The sequence below is a fragment of the Panthera pardus genome, unplaced genomic scaffold (genome assembly GCF_024362965.1).
Source record: "Panthera pardus isolate Hobbes unplaced genomic scaffold, ASM2436296v1 HiC_scaffold_8, whole genome shotgun sequence".
NCBI lineage: Eukaryota > Metazoa > Chordata > Mammalia > Carnivora > Felidae > Panthera > Panthera pardus.
The window spans coordinates 78,979,891-78,998,489 of NW_026527013.1; the positions used below are offsets into that span (position 1 = coordinate 78,979,891).

General features: G+C 43.9%; 2 protein-coding genes and 1 long non-coding RNA gene across 12 annotated transcripts in view; 2 read left to right on the forward strand and 1 right to left on the reverse strand.

The window, feature by feature from the left end:
• Positions 1–2,526, reverse strand: part of RINT1 (RAD50 interactor 1) — a 29,799-nt gene extending 27,273 nt beyond the window's left edge. For 3 of the 4 annotated variants that reach the window (XM_019451215.2, XM_053897444.1, XM_019451216.2), the window contains exons 1-2: positions 2,332–2,525; positions 1,839–1,884 (exon numbers count right to left, since the gene is read on the reverse strand). In XM_019451215.2, the coding sequence (XP_019306760.1) occupies positions 1,839–1,884; positions 2,332–2,373 (88 nt within the window). In that variant the 5' untranslated portion in view covers positions 2,374–2,525. Of the gene's footprint in view, positions 1–1,838; positions 1,885–2,331 lie in introns of all 4 variants that reach the window. The other variant, XM_053897443.1, reaches the window with a different exon arrangement.
• Positions 429–5,045, forward strand: LOC109268100 (uncharacterized). 3 transcript variants are annotated; one of them, XR_002080471.2, is made up of 3 exons: positions 429–1,396; positions 2,927–3,067; positions 4,422–5,045. It is a non-coding gene; the product is annotated as an uncharacterized LOC109268100 (long non-coding RNA). The 3 variants fall into 3 exon arrangements; XR_002080469.2 differs by lacking the exon at positions 429–1,396 and adding an exon at positions 2,571–2,688; XR_002080470.2 differs by lacking the exon at positions 429–1,396 and adding an exon at positions 2,573–2,688 and having other exon boundaries at positions 2,880–3,067.
• A 2,349-nt stretch (positions 5,046–7,394) lies between these two features.
• Positions 7,395–18,599, forward strand: part of PUS7 (pseudouridine synthase 7) — a 57,249-nt gene continuing 46,044 nt past the window's right edge. For all 5 annotated transcript variants that reach the window (XM_053897452.1, XM_053897450.1, XM_053897453.1 and 2 more), the window contains exon 1: positions 7,395–7,626. In XM_053897452.1, the coding sequence (XP_053753427.1) occupies positions 7,500–7,626 (127 nt within the window). In that variant the 5' untranslated portion in view covers positions 7,395–7,499. The remainder of the gene's footprint in view (positions 7,627–18,599) is intronic.

Genomic DNA, 18,599 nt, shown 5'->3' on the forward strand with positions numbered 1-18,599 from the left:
CCTGGAGCCTGTTTCCGATTCTGTGTCTCCCTCTCTCTCTGTCCCTCCCCCGTTCATGCTCTGTCTCTCTCTGTCCCAAAAATAAATAAACGTTGAAAAAAAAAAAATTAAAAAAAAAAAAAATCCATGTTTCCTGACCCTCAACCCAAGTTTCTTACTTTTTTTCTCCTTCAAATATGAGAATAGGCTGGTTTGCATCAAACTTCATTAATGCAGAATCCATCTACAGTTATGGACAAGAGTCACGGTGTCCTCTTTTTCTAGTTTAATCTTGAATAAAACAAGTACATTGAACATTGCATCTGCAGACACCTAGAGGCAGGGCTTTGTGGAGGGAATGTTTTCCTGTAGGTTAGGGAGCAAATTCTATCTTCATTTACTTTTACTTACTGTTTTTTTTATTTAAAAAATTTTTTTGCGGGGGGCACCTGCGTGGCTCAGTCGGTTGAGCCTTGGACTCTTGATTTCACCTCAGGTCCTGATTTCATGGTTTGTGGGATCGAGCCCCACATCGGCTGTCTTGTGGAGCCTGCTTGAAATACTTTCTCTCTTTCTCTCTCAAAATAAATACATAAATATTAAAAAAAAAATTTTTTTTTTTTTTGCACCTAGTTTTAAATTCTATTCTTTTGACATCACTATTTAAATGCAGTAAGTACATTCTTGGTCAAATGACGTTCTTTAAGATGACACACTGGTTATTTGGGAGGTTTTTATGACTCTCCTTTTCTGTTTCTTGTAATAAGCACCCCTAATTGCAAACAAGTTGACCAAGCCACCAAAGGAGGGATAAGGACAAAGTCTATAGTCTGTGTCTATCATTCTACTAAATGACATCTCAGTAGGCATCAACTTCTCAGGCATCTGAATGGGCAAAGGTGGGAAAGGGAATGGTTTAACTAAAAGATAGAGGGTACTCTCCAATCTTTTAAAAAAGGAGCTGAGCTATGACCGTCAAGTGCTATGGGCTACTTAGAGCTTTCCTTCCGAGGCAGAATGTATCCGCAGGCATGGTAAGGGCAAGCCTAATTCCTGAAGGCATTATGGTAATGTGGGCACCCTTCCTCCTACCACTACTCATTCCTAGACTATTTGCCATGGTCAGAAGAACCAAAAACCCTCTGATGGAAAAGCTGTTACATGCCTTTCCCCTTCCTCCCCCAATAAACTTCACTTCAAAAGCCACTGAAGATTCCCTGATTTCCAGAAGCCTGCCATGCTTAGCTCATTACAGTAAAATGACAAATGTCCACATCCCTGACATGTGCTCCTGTCCTCGATAGGAAGTGGAGATGCTGATCTTTTCCCTCTTCCTTGTCCAGACCAAGATTCAGGAAACAAGTTATCCCTTGTATTTTTCTTCCCAGATCAACTTTTACTGGCAAATTCACTGAAGGTAAAGTACCACTAAACAAGTACCATTTTGACTCCAATTAAGGCGGTGGTCATCTCTCCTAGATCATTAGCCCCTCCAAATTCCTAATGCTTGATAAGTTGTTGCTTCATTAAAATAACAGGCAGGCCCCAATTATTCTGAATTGTTGTGAGGGGCGGACTCCAGTGAAACTACACCAGTCCCTGCACTAAGTCCGGGTCAGGGAGTGCTTATCTTCAAATTATCCCACATTTTACAATTTTAGAAAGAAAGATAGGTGCATGATGATAACCAGCACTTAATACAATGCAAGTATATTGTACCAAAAAAAAAAAAAAAAAAAAAAGGAGAGATTCATCTTAAAGACAACAGGCTACGACTCTTCTGCTCCGCAGACCCTGGAGGGCTGAGTTTAGGAGAGATGGCTGGGTAAAGAATGGTAAGGTATTTCGAGTCTGCTTACTTTTCTCCTCGACGTCCTTCCTTTCGTTACCACTTTCAGGGCAGCACTAGAAGAATAGGTGTAACAAACACATTAAGACTGGAGTGATAGGTGGAACTCCTCAGGATTCCCAGAGGGCGCGAGGTCCCAGACTCCCTCCCCTGGGGTATTCCTGAGGGATCAGGGCCATCTGACGCAGGTGGCCCTGAGGACCACCACTGCCACCTCCCCAGAACCGCTGGAGTTACCTTGCCCAGCCTTCAGGGCATGTCTACGTCCCTAGAGACAACTATCTGTGTCATCTCATCAGGGTCGCCAGAGCCACCGCACTGGGACCACCTTCTCTGGGAGGTCCGTGCCACCTCGCCAGATTGGAAGGCCTGTCTCCCCGGGCCACGGAAACCACGTCCCCAGGCCGCCAGGGCCACCTCACCGACGCAATCTCCTTTGGGAGATCTGTGCCACCTCCCCGGGCTACCAGCGTCCCCTCCCCGGGCCACCAGGGCCGCCTCACCGGGGCTGCCGGCGCCTTGCCGATCTCGGCGGCCGGGAGCATCCCGTCTCCGCGCGAGTCCTCGGCTCCATGAGCAGCCAGCGTGGCTTGTAGAGTTCCGCTGAGGCCAGCGACCAGACACCGGTTCTCCCTGGGAGACCGTGGGGCTGGGCGACACCTCTACTTCCCCTCGCCGTCTCTCTGATTTCTTCCTCTCCTCCCAGAGAGGCCCTGCCCGTGCAGCCGCCAGCCATGCGCGGTGGCGCCCTCTGCTGGCAGGGGGCCAGCCCCCCAGGCTCTCGGGAGAAAGGGGGGCGGGCCTTCTCAACCTCTGCCACACCTCCACCTCGCGGGGGTCCTTGCGGATGGAGCTTGAAGGTACCCCACCCTCTACACCATAAATTCCTTGTGAACTTGTGTAAATTCCTTGTGTTCAGCTTATCCTTTAGATGAGACCCCAGATGTTCTCGGAGTGTGAGGGGGCTTGTTGGCTAACTTTAATGTAATTTGGTCGGCCTGTTTAGTTGGGGGAAATTCCAATGTCATTATCTTGGGATCTTTCTTTTAAGGCTGATCAGACCCAGCTAGAGATGACCCTCCACTTTCCTGCCTGTAGGGTGCAGATCTGGTTGTAAACGACTGGGAGCTGAATGGCAGAAGAGGACTCAGCATCAAATATGCACTTTACCCTGTGCAGAGGCCCAAAAAACGTGGCCTTTGACAAGAAGGAGGAACATGAGGGATCTGGAAGCAAGAAGTAGGTAGAGGACACAGGGATTCGACTTCAAAAACAAACATGGGAGGTGGTACCAAAAAGACTAAAACAAAGGAGGGTGGGAGGGAACAACCCATAGAGGAAACAGAAACCATTTAGTGAGAAGAAAATTTTAAAAAATATATATTCTGTATACATTGTCTATATACATTGTACATAGAATATATATAATCAATATCTTGAGATGTGAGGTACCACTGCAACCATAAAACAATAAATAACAGGATACTATTTTTAAAAGAGTATTTAGAGGGGCGCCTGGGTGGCTTAGCCGGTTGAGTGTTGGACTTGATCTCGGCACAGGTCATGAGCTCACCATTCATGAGTTTGAGCCCCGGGTGGGGCTCAGCACAGAGTCTGCTTGGGATTATCCCCTTCTCTCTCTGCCCCTCACCTGCTCACTTGCTCTCGTTCTCTCTCTCTCTCAAAAGAAATAAACATTAAAATAAATAAATAAAAAGAGTATTCAGAGACAAATATGATTGCAGAAATGGAAAGTTCAATAAAAGAGTTGGAAGATAAATGTTGGGAAATATCTAAGGGGGAGGGAGCAAAAGGACAAAGAAATGAAAAATAAGAAAGAAAGAAAAAAAAAGAAATTAGAGGACCACTGCAGGAGATCCAAAATCTGAAAAATAAGAGTTCCAAAAGAAAAACCAATCACTCCTTAGGGAAGGAATGATCATCACCAAAAAATTCAAGACAATGTCTCCAAACTAAAAGTCACGAGTTTCCAGATTAAAAGGGCCCACTGAGTGCCCAGCACAATGGATAAAAGATGACTCATCCCAAATCATCATTGTGAAATTGTAGGACATGGGGGTGGGGGGGGGGGGTGAGGGGGGGAACAGACAATCCTAAGCTTCTAGAGAGAAAAACAGATCACTTAAAGAGTCAAGAGTGAACATAACTTTAAATTTCTCAACAGTCACAAAGAAAGCTAGAAGACATAGGAGCAAATTCCTTTTTTTTTTTAATGTTTATTCATTTTTGAGAGAGAGCGTGAGCGAGGGAGGAGCAGAGAGAGAGGGGGCAGAGGATCCAAAGCAGGCTCTGTGCTGACAGCAGCCAGCCTGATTCAGGGCTTGAACTCAATAAACCGTGAGATCATGACCTGAGCCAAAGTCTGACACTTAACCGACTGAGCCAACCAACTGAGCCACCCAGGTACCCCATAGGAGCAAATTCTATCAAATTTCAAAAGGAGATTTATTTCAAACTAGTATTCTACACCTGATGAGTCAAATACCAATCAAGTGTGGGTAAACAATAAAGGTATGTCCAAACATTCAAAGATCTCAAAAAATTTCCCTTTCATTTACTTTTCCTTCCTCAGGATGCTTCTGGAGGTTGTGCTCTACTAAAATGAGGAACTAAACAAAGAAAAAAAGAAGATATAGGATATAGGAAACAGAAGATATAATGCAGGAGAAAAATGATTTGAGAGGCCCTGACAACAATTCTTCACTAGACATGGATTGGTACAGGTCCAGAAGGCCCAGAAGAGACTCCATTTTCAGATGAAACTGATAGAACACCTCATCTATCTAAGTCTTGGGAAGCAGAGATTGAAACAATCGTTAAAAAGTTTGGGCTTGGCTTGGTGATGGATAGTAAACCAAAATAAGATAATAACTGCAGGAAAAACAAAAAGCTGAGCAGGAGAAGAAAAGTGATCATAGTATATACTGCTTGGCCCAAGATGTAAGTAATGTTTACCTAATCATAATGAAGTAAACAAAAACCTATTAAAAAAGGACAATATAACTAGATTGAGCAGATCAAAGGATGAAAAGTGTGGTGGCGGTGGGGAAAAGGATAGGGAAAGAAAGAAGAACTAAATCCTCATTTCCCACTAAGTGAAATCAACAGATAATGCCTAGAAGTGAGAAATCGAGAAATAGCAATGCAAACATTTTATATAGAGAACTGAAAGTAAATATCAAAATAACCAGTTAAAAGACAAAAGTGACTGCCTTTAAGGAGGGGGAAATTGGTAAGGGGGGGTACAGTCTCTGCTCTTTCATTGCAATTTATAAGATTTCTACAGAATTATTTGGCTCTAAATCACAGACATGCATACTCTGGTAAAAATTAAAAATAACATTAAAGGGAAAAAAAGATTGCTCTAAACCCAGATTTTTGCTTCTGGGGAATTCACTTCTGGTAAGGGAAACAGAAATGAAAATAAATTAAGATTGAATGCAGTAGGCTCAACAACGGAAATGTTTGCAATGACTGAGGGAGCACAGAAAACAATTGACTACTATCTGGGGAGTGTAAAGAGGCAATCTTAGATGGACAGAATAGTAGGCAATAATAAGGATGAAACAAGAGATACATTGTATGTTTTGGGCCCTTAGCAGTCCATAGTGCTGGTGTGGATTAAAAGCAGGATCCCGAATATTATACATAACGGACATGTTAGGATGTAATTTGAAAGTCAAGGAGAACATTAAATTGTTAAATGATTATTAGAGGGAGTTGGAATTTGGGACAGGCTTTGAACACTTCTGTATTATTTTAACTATAAAAGCCAATAAAGGGCTGTCATTTTGAAAAACAGAAAACTAAAAATGCATGTTTCACTTGGACCTTGTCTGAGGCGGTTCAGGATAAAATGCAGTAAGTTTTGATCATGGATCTAGCTAGCTAACAGCCAAAGGAATGTGAATGTTCTTTCCTTCCATATGCATTTACGAGGTGTTCAGCCTCAGAGAAGATAATTTTTAAAGTCTACAAAAATTTAAAGTTTAGGATTGAATTTTTACTGTGTCTGTGGTAAACATATGTGCAGTTGCTGTCATTGGGACATTAACCTATGAATTAGCCATAGCCCAGGACATGTGATTATACATGGATTAGGGACAGAAAACTGTCCTCAACTGAGGTGACTGATCTCAGAGTATAGAATCTCACAGTATAGAATCCTAGCAGTCTGAGTGAATTATCCATACTGAGTATGGATAATGTAAACCCAGATTTTAAAAACAAGTCTACCACTACTATAGGAAACAAAGTGGGGTTGTTCAAAAAATTGAAAATAGAATTAATATACAACAATACCACTTCTGGGTATATACCCCAAGAAATTGAAAGCAAGGTCTCAAATAGATATTGGAGCACCCGTGTTCATAGCAGCATTATTCACAATAGCCCAAAGGCCGAAGCAACTCAACTGATAATAGGGGAACAAAACGTGCTATATATATGTAATGGAATATTATTCAGCCTTAGATAGGAAGGAAATTCTGCCACATGCTGCAACACGTGTTGTATCCTTAATGGATGAACATTAAGGAAATAAGGCAGTCACAAAGGGACATATGGCTATATGATTCCACTTAAAGGAGTTACCTACAACTGTAAAATTCATAGAGAGAAGAGTAGAATAGTGGTTCCCAGGGCTAGGAGGTGGGGAGACTGGAAATTTGCTATTTCCTGGATAGAATTTCAGCTTTGCAAGGTGAAAAGCCTTCTGGAGATGGATGTTGGTGATGGTTGTACAACGTTGTGAATGTACTTAATGCCACTGAATGTACACTTCAAAATGATTAAAGTGATAAATTTTATGTTGCATGTACTTTACCACAATTTAAAAAACCAAGTCTAATAGAAATTAAAGGACTTGAAATAATATATAGGTGTTTCACTGAGGACTGAAATTTGGCAAAATAGTGCAAAAACTATTAGAGGCCAGAATTTGGTCGCGAAACGTGTGCTACTTGAAGAGCATGGAAGGAGTATGGATTTTATTTTTCTTCACACAGAAGCACAAACTTGCTATGATTAGTTTTTTTCTGGAGCCTATCCTATTGAGGAGCCGTCAAGCAGGAGGGGTAAATCGAAGAAGTGGGAAAATGCTTCTCTCGGATCCCCTGCACTTGAAGGAATAATATATAGAACAATATATTCCCTAAAGTTATTCTTTTCCTTAAACTAGCCGCATGAGGGGGGCAACACAAAACGGCCATAACCATGTGGAAGAAACCTTTATTAAAATACGTAAAGCATTCGTTAAGGCCATGGCCACGGCCACTTTAGGAGTCCTAAAGACTGTCTGAAGGACTCTTTGGTGCACGATGAAATCCCTGTTTGCCCGGGCCCTGGAGAAATCACTGTTTGCCCAGGGCCTGGACAGGCTCCCGCCGCCGTGAGCTGGCAAAGCCGCAGTGAACCAACGAGCTTCCTCCAGGCAGAGGCCACTGGGTCACTGGGCGGCGGAGAGGGGCGGGGCCTCGTTGCTCCGGGCCCGCGCGGAGGCGGGGCCGGCGGCGGAGGGCGGGCCCCGCCCCGAGGGTGGGGCAGATTAGCGGCGGCGCGTCGCTGCGCAGCACGTGTGAGAGCTCCGCGGCCGGCGAGTGCACCCGCGCGCTCCGGGCCCCAGGGGCTGAAGGCGCTGACGGCGTTGCCTATGCCGGGGCGCCCTCGCAGCTGGTTCTTCCGAGTGGCCCTCGTCGCCGCCGCCCTCCTGCGCCCAGAGCAGCGCGCCCGCCCCCTCGCCGCCCGGCACGGGCCGCGCCCGCGCTCCCAGGCCCCGGGTAAGTGCGCGGCCTCGCCGCAGCCACCCGGGCTCCACGGCCCGGCCTCAGGGCCCCGCCCGGAGGGGCAGTGCGGCCTGGGAAGGCGTCCCGGCCGCGGCGTGAGCGCACGGCTTGCCCACGGCGCCTCCATTGCTGGCCGTACCCGCGGAAGCGCGGCTGGAGCCTGGCGGTCCTCCTCCCGCGGTACCAGCCCCGCCCCCCCTTCCGGGGCCGATCGGCAGGGGGCGCCGTGCCCTCCCGCCTCCCTGTGGCGCTGGCCGCCCTCCGTTCCCAGCCCCTCTCCTCCCTTTCTTTGCCCCGGAGCTCCCTAAACTCCTCTCCTCGCCAAAGAGAAAACCGGCCTCTATCCCGGGGCCCTTACAGCCTCGGTATATCGCGGGGCCGGTCTTCTGCAGGGTAAAGCCCACGTGCTTTCTCTCGTCCTCGTTTTCACCCATCACTACTTAACTGCGAGGCTACTGCAAGCCAGGCAAGCACCCAGCTGAATGCTTATTTTTGTACACGTTTCCCAGAGTAGGAGCCAACAGGTTGGGCACCAGGAGTGTTTTCTCCAGCTCTCCACCGGGTCCGTGTTTAATGAGTGGATGTTTGGAGGTGCTGCTGTGCATGTTGAAACTCATCTACGCCGAGTCCTTACCGCCAGCCCTGCACTGAGGTTTAGAAGTACATCCTAATTGCCTGGGTTATTAGTGCCTGCCAAGAAGTAGGGTTTGGAGAGAGTTTCGTTTGCCAGAAATTTAATCCCGTTGTCAGGCCACTTTTTTTTTTTTTTTTTTTCATTTCAAAAATCTTGGATTACCAAGGGCTTTTGTTTCAAGTCTCCAGTCGTCTGTGCAGTCATATTCCGTTCCCTTGGGGATACCTTGGCAATTGAGGGATCTGTCAAAAATAGGCCGGTACAGTCATAGTGAAAAGAGGATGAATAGGCGATAATTTTGTTTAATCATTTAACAGCTCCTTTTGAACATCTTTTGGTAGAGGCTGAGGCGATGCAAGTATTAATAAAAGGTATATTGACCTCAAGTAGGAGAGAGATACTGCAGTCCAGCTGGTCCGTTGACTTAAGTTTTCTCCTGTTTCAGGTCCTTTACCTGTGCTGGTCCTGCTGCCTGGAACTCTCCCCATACACATCTTTTCATGTCTATAGTTCTTTCTCCCCTTCCCTTTACTCTGCTTTATTTGTAGCTCTTACGGGTGTATGTTTCTGAGATTATTATTGTTTTCGTTGATATATCCTTAAATAAATATAAACTCAAAGAGGACAAGAAATAGCCCCTTTTCCCCAGTGCCTAAGATAGTGCCAGACTCATAAGGGTACTCACATATTTGTGGGATGAACGAATCTAATGGACTTAATGATTTTGCATATTAGAATGTAGAGTGTGCTCTGCCCTGAAGAAAGTGCTCTTTATTATATGTGTGTGTGTGTGTGTATTTTTTTTTTAACGTTTATTTTATTTTTTGAGAGACAGAGCACAAGCAGGAGAGGGGCAGAGAGAGGGGGAGACACAGAATCTGAAGCAGGCTCCAGGATCTGACCTGTCAGCACACAGCTGGATGCCGGGCTCAAACTCACAGACTGTGAGATCATGACCTGAGCCTAACGAAGTCAGACGCTCAACCAACTGAGCCACCCAGGCGCCCCAGAAAGTGCTCTTTGTAGTGAGCTAGAGGGGTTGTTGACAGTTTGCAGAGGCTGGAGGATAGAAGTATTTAAAGGGGCGCCTGGGTGGCTCAGTCGGTTGAGCGTCTGACTTCGGCTCAGGTCATGATCTCGCGGTCTGTGAGTTCAAGCCCCGCATCAGGCTCTGTGCTGACAGCTCAGCCTGGAGCCTGTTTCGGATTCTGTGTCTCCCTCTCTCTCTCTGCCCCTCCCCTGTTCATGCTCTGTCTCTCTCTGTCTCAAAAATAAATAAAACATTAAAAAAAATTTTAAAAAAAGTGGAAGTTGTATTTTGAAATATAGATAAGACTAAGACTAATATGGCTTTAGATGTTCATTTTACAGAAATAATGTTAAGGGATTATCGGTGTTGTATTACAGTTTTGAAAATGTTAAACTTTTGTTGTTGTGGATGTAAAGAGAGCTTATTGGTGAATTTAGTATCTTAATGAAAAAGATTTTAAAATATTGATAAAATTGTAATATTCCTAATGTCAGTTGGGTCACTTGGAGTATAAAAGAAACAAAACCCATTTTTTTAGTATTCCTTTCAAAAAATTGCATAGGACTTTGAAGTTCACAGGTAAGTATTAGTAGATTCTCTTCTTGGTGGTGGTGTGGTCTATATTACTTGACTGATTACTATTTTGAATAGTGTATTTGTGCAGCATAGCATCTCTTTAAAAACTTTTTTTTAAAATAACATTTAAAAAAACTCATAAAGTTGTACTCTCTACCCTCCCTCCCCTTTTTAAAAAGCCAGTCATTTCAGCTTTGAGGTAGCATGCTTGAGTATGTATATTTGGATTTTCCTGAATGCAAAACTTTTTCTTAGGGAAATCACTCCCGGGCAGCCTGAGTGGTTTATTTTTCTGATTGAATTCTTCCCAGCAACTTCAATGTTCACAGGATCTGCTCGCTCCCTCCCCTCATTTAAAAATTATATTGCAGGAGCACCTGGGTGGCTCAGTCAGTTAAATGTCTGACTCATGGTTTCGGCTCAGGTCACGATCTCCTGGTTTCGTGAGTTCAAGCCCCACATCAGGCTCTGCGCTGGCAGTGCAGAGCCTGCTTGGGATTCTCTTTCCCTCTGTCTGTGCCCCTTCCCCACTTGCTCTGTCTCTGTCTTTCTCTAATAAATAAACCTTAAAAAAATCATGCTGCATTTTAGTCTTCCCTTTTATATAATTCTTGCTCATGAAAACAATACTAATTTGAGCTCTGTCTCCTAGTCCAGAAGTTTGAACAGCTGTTCTAGTAAATATGTTCTCAGCTTCTAGGCCCACTGAGAGAACTTAGCAAAATACATATTAAGTGACTTATAATCATTGGTACCATGTATATTTTAATAATTAATGTGTATGATAGGGTTATTAGTTCAAACAAATGAAAAGTATTTGTAATTTCATTTGAAACACAAAAGTGAGATTAGTTAATGAGCTTGTCTTGTAAGTTAAATATAACAAGGAAAAGAGATTAGGCAAGTGTCCACAAGTATCGAGAAAAAGACTGCCCAAAAATATTAAAGGCCTGTTTATTTGGTGCTGTTGGCAGTGCTTTGAGGGACTCTTAAAATTAAATGGTATTTGAAGGAGGAAACCCATGTTTAATCATTAGCCCAGAGAACAAAAGAAGCCTAAGAAGCTTTGTTTTTTCCCCAGACTCAGCAATACAGTTCTGCTGTACAGACCATCCATAATAAATATTAATGACCAGTAGTTGAATAGGAACAGCTATTACAGACCTTTGAGCAACTCATCATTTTTCAGCTTTGCAGAGAAAGAAACCTCAGCTTAGAGAGGGTAAGTGGCCCACTCAGTAAACGGCAGAACCTAGATCGGGTTGAAACCAGTGTGTGATATTCATATGTGTGATCTGCTAATATTCTCATGCCCAGGATGTTACGCATAACAGTGCTGTTTGAAACTTTCCAGGATTTTATTCACGAAATCACTGATGTGGGCGCAGCGGAGAGCAAGGAGTTGGGTGATGACCATGTCCTGACTTAGGTGACTGGTAGTTGGTGGCAACGTTCCCTGAGCTGGGAGGTGTAATGTGTGTTGGTGGTGGGAGATGATGAGATCAATTTAGGGCATGTTGAATTTGAGCATTTGATTCAGCTCTTCCTAGCTGGGTCAGCTGGAGTAAGACACGGATATCTGGCAATGCTAATGAACCCGGAGCCATAGGGTGGAGGAGAGGCTTGAATGAGCTCACTGGGTGCACTCTGCAATTGCTCAGCTTGACAGCTATTGCTTTGGACTTCCCAAGCAAACTGGGAAGTCAGAGATGGGTCTTGGCTAGAAAAATGTGAGAGTGAGAAGGGAACAAGACTGGGGTAGGAACCTAGAGATGCCCAAATTTAAGCAGCAGCAGAGAAGGAGGGGAAAAGAGTACCTCAAGAGGCAGGAAAAAAGGGGTAGAAAGAGTTTCAAGGAAGGAAAGTGGCAAACCGTGTCCAGTTGGGAAAAGATGTCAATTCGAGCCAGGCTTGAATGACTATGGTTTTGGCACAAGGAAGCCATCGCTGAACTTTAAAAAAAAAAAACAAAACAAAAAAACACTTCATTGGTGTGTGGGAGGCAGAAGCCAAATCTTTCACTAAACGTCAGCTGCACACTGGCGGGGCGTTGATTTGATTTGCTGCAGTGTCTTTTCGCAGTACCTGGAATACCGCCTAGCGCAGGGTGCACAGTAGGTATTTGTTGAGGGGATGAAGTGCAGCGCTTAGGATTGAGTGTTAGAATGACTGGACTTTTAGGAGGGTTGTCTTATTTAAGGGAATGGTTATAATAAGTGGTCTAGTGCATATGCTGGAAAGAGGGGTAGACATCTGTCAGAGGAGGCCCGCAAGCAGGACTTGAAGAAGACTGTACTGACCAGGCATGGCCATGAGAGTAGGGATGGCTGTTTAAGAGGGGAAACCCCCTCACCTGCTGTGGTTTTCTCCAGCAGCATCCAGGAGCACAGACCTAGACAGTAGGTTTGATACTTGGTTGGGGTTTAGCACGGATCACGAAGCAGCACCAGTGAGCAAGAGTGTTGAGTGGTGGCTAACAGATGTGGAGGTTTGGGGCACTTGAAGAAGTGAAGGTGGAGAGGGGCACCTGGGTGGCTCAGTCAGTTAAATGACTGGCTCAGGTCATGATTTCATGGTTTGTGAGTTTGAGCCCCACATCAGGCCTGCACATCAGATTTTTTTTTTAATTATTAAAAAAAAGTGACAGTGGAGAGACGGTATCTTGGGACCTGTTTGAAGAACAAGTGATGAGAGAGAGCAGAACAGAAAAAAGGGTAAAATAGTGGTTGATCAGAACACAATAGTTTGTGTATCTTTTTATACTTCATATGTTTGAAATTTTTTGTAATAAAAAGCTTACCGTAGAAGATGTGATAACCTCCCCATGTTCCCATCACTCAGTTTCAATAATTATGAACCTGGTTTCAAATCTGTACCCCCTCCACTTCCATTCACCACTGGTAAATTATTTTGAAGCCAAATTCCAGACTTCGTAACTTTTCAACCATAAATATTTGTTAGTGTGTCTAAAACATAAGGATTCTGTTTTTAAATGTAACCACAGTAACATAATTGCACCTTTAAAAGTTAACAGTACTACCTTGATGTCATCAAATATTCCCAGTATTTTGCATCCCTCATCATCTCAAATGCTTACTTATTTGTTTTTTAAAATTTACATCCAAGTTAGCATGTAGTGAGTGCAACAATGATTTCAGGCGTAGATTCCTTAATGCCCCTGACCATGTAGCCCATCCCCCCTCCTACAACACTTCCAGCAACCCTTTGTGTACTCCATATTTAGAAGTCTCTTACGTTTTGTCCCGCTCCCTGTTTTTTATATTATTTTTGCTTCCCTTCCCTTATGTTCATCTGTTTTGTGTCTTAAAGTCCTCATATGAGTGAAGTCATATATTTGTCTTTCACTGACTGACAAATTTCACTTAGCATAATACCCTCTGGTTCCATCCACGTAGTTGCAAATGGCAAGATTTCATTCTTTTTGATTGCTGAGTAATACTCCATTGTATATATATACCACATCTTCTTTGTCCATTCATCCATCGAGGGACATTTGGGCTCTTTCCATACTTGGGCTATTGTCAATAGTGCTGCTATAAGCATTGGGGTGCATGTGCCCCTTAGAAACAGCACACCTGTATCCCTTGGGTAAATACCTAGTAGTGCAATTGCTGGGTCGTAAGGTAGTTCCATTTTCAATTTTTTGAGGAACCTCCACACTGTTTTCTAGAGTGGCTGCACCAGTTTGCATTCCCACCAACAGTATACAAGAGATCCTCTTTCTGTGCATCCTCACAAACATCTGTTGTTGCCTGAGTTGTTAATATTAGCCATTCTGACAGGTGTGAAGTGGTATCTCATTGTGGTTTTTTAAATTTATTTTTAATTTTTTTTAACGTTTATTCATTTTTTGAGAAACAGAGTGTGAGCGGGGGAGGAGCAGAGAGAGAGGGAGACAGAATCTGAAGCAAGCTCCAGGCTCTGAATTGACAGCACAGAGCCCAAAGCGGGGCTTGAACTCACAAACCATGAGATCATGACCTGAGCTGAAGTCAGACGCTTAACCCACTGAGTCACCCAGGCACCCCTCTCATTGTGGTTTTGATTTGTATTTCCCTGATGATGAGTGATGTTGAGCATTTTTTCATGTGTCAGTTGGCCATCTGGATGTCTTCTTTGGAGAAGTGTCTATTCATGTCTTTTGCCCATTTCTTCACTGGATTACTTGTTTTTTAGGTATTGAGTTTGATAAGTTCTTTATAGATTTTGGATGCTAATCCTTTTTGTGATATGTCATTTGCAAATATCTTCTCCCATTCCGTCGGTTGCCTTTTAGTTTTACTGATTATTTCCTTCATTGTGCAAAAGCTTTTTATTTTGATGAGGTCCCAATAGTTCATTTTTGCTTTTGTTTCCCTTGCCTCCGGAGACATGTGGAGTAAGAAGTTGCTACAGCCATCAAATACTTTTTTAAATGCTTTTTTTATTTTTGTTTTTCTTTCTTTTTTTTTTTTAATTTTTTTTTTTTTAACATTTATTTTTAAGACAGAGAGAGACAGAGCATGAACGGGGGAGGGGCAGAGAGAGAGGGAGACAGAATCGGAAGCAGGCTCCAGGCTCTGAGCCATCAGCCCAGAGCCTGACGCGGGGCTCGAACTCACGGACCATGAGATCGTGACCTGAGCCGAAGTCGGACGCTCAACCGACTGAGCCACCCAGGAGCCCCTCTAAATGCTTTTTTTAAATAGTTGACTTGTTTGAAGAAGGATCCACTCGTTGCATTTCTTTGTAGGTTTATATGTAAGTTCCCCTCCCTCTTTTTCCCCTTGCTTTTTATTAGTTGAGGGAACTGTCTTTGTCCTGGTAGAGTTTCCCACATTCAGAATGTTGCTGATTGCTTCCCCATGGTGGTGGTTAACATCTTCTGTCTGTGTGCTGTTGAAACTACCAATTAGACATAGAGTTTCAGTCAGAATACTTCACAGCATGTGCTTTCAGGGACGTGCAGTGTCTGCCTGTCATGTATGTTAGTGGGCCATTCGTGGTGCTTGTCCAGGTCCACTATTTCATTAGGCATTTGCTACTTAGTGTGACTTTGATCTCTACAGGTGGGGAACAGTTTCAGCACCTGTTCCAAGAAATCTACAAAATGTCTATAGAAGGCTGTTATACCACTCTGAATTCTGCGGCATATATAAAAGAAATAATGTCCTCAAAAAATCTGCAGACTTCTTGAGGGGGGAAAGGGGACTAGCTTATTTTGTTCCTACTATATCTAACCAGGATGTAGTGTTTATCATTTCATTTAATCTTCGCGGCAGTCTTGTGATACACATGTCATTCCCATTCTACAGATGAAGAACAGGGGCTTGGAGAAATTAATTTACTTCGACGGACAGCTAGAAAATGGCAGGAGAAAAGTATGGTACCCAGGTGCCCACATGGTAGTGCAGATGAAGGGAGGTAAAATGGGAAGACGGAGTTAGTAGAGAGGAAGGCACAGCAGTCAGGACTCATGGCCTTCAGATGAGCCTTGAAGGACTGATGAGGCCAGGGGTGATCTTAGACAGGTGTGGAGGACTTCCCATTGGAGAGAGCTCATGAGCAGTCAGACTGGAAGCAGGAACTCATTGGGACTGGGCCTGAGTTGTTGCAGGTGTGTGGAAGATAATGGTACAGGTTGCTGGATGATGGGCAGTGTCAAAGCAGGATGGAGCAGACATTTCTGCAGAGGAAGTAATTGATGTGGCTTATGACCATCAGTTGTTAAAAAGGAGCTTGATGAATTCTCTGCATTCTGGGAAGGAGGTAGACATGTGCTGACAGCAAAGTCCCTGAGCCACGATAGTGATGTGGTTGTCATTGGCTCTCCTTTCCTCCCTGCTGAGAGTTCAGGCGTGGAAAGGTATCAGGATCTCCTAGCGGACCCTGGCATGCCAGCTGGGACGCCATTGCACGTTTGGGGTTGAGAGTATGTGTAACACAATGTAGTGACTGGCTTCCGGATGTTCCCAGGTATCTGTGACACCTCAGGACCATAAGTGGGCTTGTCTTCCTACTCCCTGCTTCTCTTCTGGGGTTCCGTGTCAGGAAGAGCTCCCCTGTCCTCTGAGATCCCTAAGGCAGAACACCTGAGTCATCCTAGGGTATTTCCTCTTTTTGCCCACATTTGTCATCCAGTCCTGTTCCTACCACCTCCTAAATGTCCCTGAATCCAAACTTTGTTTCTGTCACCCTTGTCTCAGTCTTAGATCATGTTATACTAATTTCTTGACTCAATTTCGGTCATACCCTCTTTTTTAAGTTTTATTTTTTTTAGTGATCTCTACACCCAATGTGGGGTTCAAATTCACAGCCCCGAGATCAAGAGTCGTGCACTCTTCCAACTGAGACAGCCAAGTGACCCTCAGCTATACCCTCTCAGCGAATCTTCTGTCTAACCCGTTTCTCTTCAAAGAGGCACTGCGACACCTTTCTAACTCACGAGTCTAGAGGTGCTTTGGTTTTCAGGATGGAATCCCCTCCATTCTGCTGGTCTAGCATCTGGCCACTCGCTAGCTTTACCTCCAGACTCGCTCGTTGTGTGTTTTACCCTATTTGGGCTCCCACGCCTCTGCACATGCCCGACCATCCCCCCAAACAGCCTCCTCCCCGCGTTCCGCGACCTCACCCGCTTCTCACAGCCGGGCTCAGGTGTTCGTTTCTGGTCTGCCATAAGGAAAGGTGTCTTCTCTGACACCCTCACCGGCAGTGCCCTCTGAGGTCTTTGTTCCTGTAGTCCCTGAGTGACCTGTGCCCTTTGTGTCTCCCACATTGGCGTGCAGGCTCTGTGAGGGCAGCCTTGTTGATAGAAAGTGAGCATGAATAGCACCAGCATTTCATAAACCATTCTTTTTCTTACTTGACCTTGCTTAGAACAAATAGAGAATAAATGCTTTCCTAATTGAATTAGAGGTAATTTTTGTATAGTTGTGGTCTACTTCTGTTCCAGATTCTTGGTTTCTTCCATTTTCTTTATTTAATTTTTTTGTCTTTCAAAGGAAATTGGTTTTACTGGCATCTTTCTGTACCTTTTCTCCCATTTTTTTTGTAGTCATCATTCCTGTTTCTTTCATTTTGTGCATGTATTTGCATTCTTCTTTACTTTTTCTTTCCATTCTAGATTGTTGACAGTGAGCCAAGATCAAATGTGGATTTTTTTTTTTTAAGTCATCTCTAGATGGGCCTGAAACTGATGACCCCAAGATCAAGAGAGTCACGTGCTCCACTGACTGAGCCAGCCAGGCACCCTTCAAATGTGGATTCTTAAACTTTAGCTCATTGTTGTTATTATTCTGTTGTAGATGCTTCTGTAGTTGGGTTTCTTGTTAACTAGGCTTCGGAGAACCTTAGAATGTTAGTTTTCTGCTCATTTATGTTCTTTATGAGTATGCTTAGTAAGTTCATTAGCATTTTAATTATAGCACCTCCGTATATAATTAATGTAGGAAAACTTTTATCCTTAATTTACCAAGAGCACCAAGTAAGGTCAAATTAGATAGATGTATTTATTTTGACTGCCACATGTTACCCCTCTGGCAAGCCGCCCAGTCCTGGGAGGTGTGTATGGCTTCTTAGACTTTCCCTCATTACATTGTGTGTGGGTTGCTTACATGATAGTCTGTATTGTTTAAATTGTGGCAAAATGCACATAACATGTGGCATCATCTCCACTTTTAAGCATACAGTTCAGTAGCGTTAAGTACATTCATACTGTAGTGGAACCAATATGCAGAACTCTTTCTAATCTTGCAAAACTGAAACTTTATAACCCATTAAGCAACTTCACATCCCCCTTGCTTTTTTTTTTTTAATATGATACTAGTATGCGTTCCTGTCAATAAGTGTATTTATGCACTATTTTTTTTTTTAAACGTTTATTTTTGAGACAGAGACAGAGCATGAACGGGGGAGGGTCAGAGAGAGAGGGAGACACAGAATCTGAAACAGGCTCCAGGCTCTGAGCGGTCAGCACAGAGCCCGACGCGGGGCCCGAACTCACGGACTGTGAGATCGTGACCTGAGCCGAAGTCGGCTGCTTAACCGACTGAGCCACCCAGGCGCCCCTGCACTATTTTTATTTAATCAGGTTTTTTTTTTTTTTAAAGAATAATCTACATGAAACAAAGTTCAAGTGATCAACTACGGTATTCACTAAAACCAGCACGTCTCCCTGCTGTGCCCAGCCACCCATATTCTGTGCTAGAAGAAACCATCCTTCCCAGCTTCTGTTCGTATTGTTTCATTGTATTGTTTAATTTACAGACGCAGGCATCATTTTTCTGTTTTTTGTTAATGTAAAAGTACTGAAATGAGTATCCTTAAACCTAAAATTGTAAGCACTTCAGTTATTTTAAGATACACCCTGGGGGCGCCTGGGTGGCTCAGTCGGTTGGGCGTCCGACTTCAGCTCAGGTCACGATCTCGCGGTCCACGAGTTCGAGCCCCGCGTCGGGCTCTGGGCTGATGGCTCAGAGCCTGGAGCCTGCTTCCGATTCTGTGTCTCCTTCTCTCTCTGCCCCCCCCCCCCCCACCCATTCATGCTCTGTCTCTCTCTGTCTCAAGAATAAATAAAACGTTAAAAATAAATAAATAAATAAATAAATAAAATAAATAAATAAATAAATAAAAGATACACCCTGAAAGTAGTATTTCTGGGTCAAAGGGCATACATTTTTTAAAGTTTTTTTTTGAGGCATACTCTCAAATTCTATGCAGAAGTGTTGT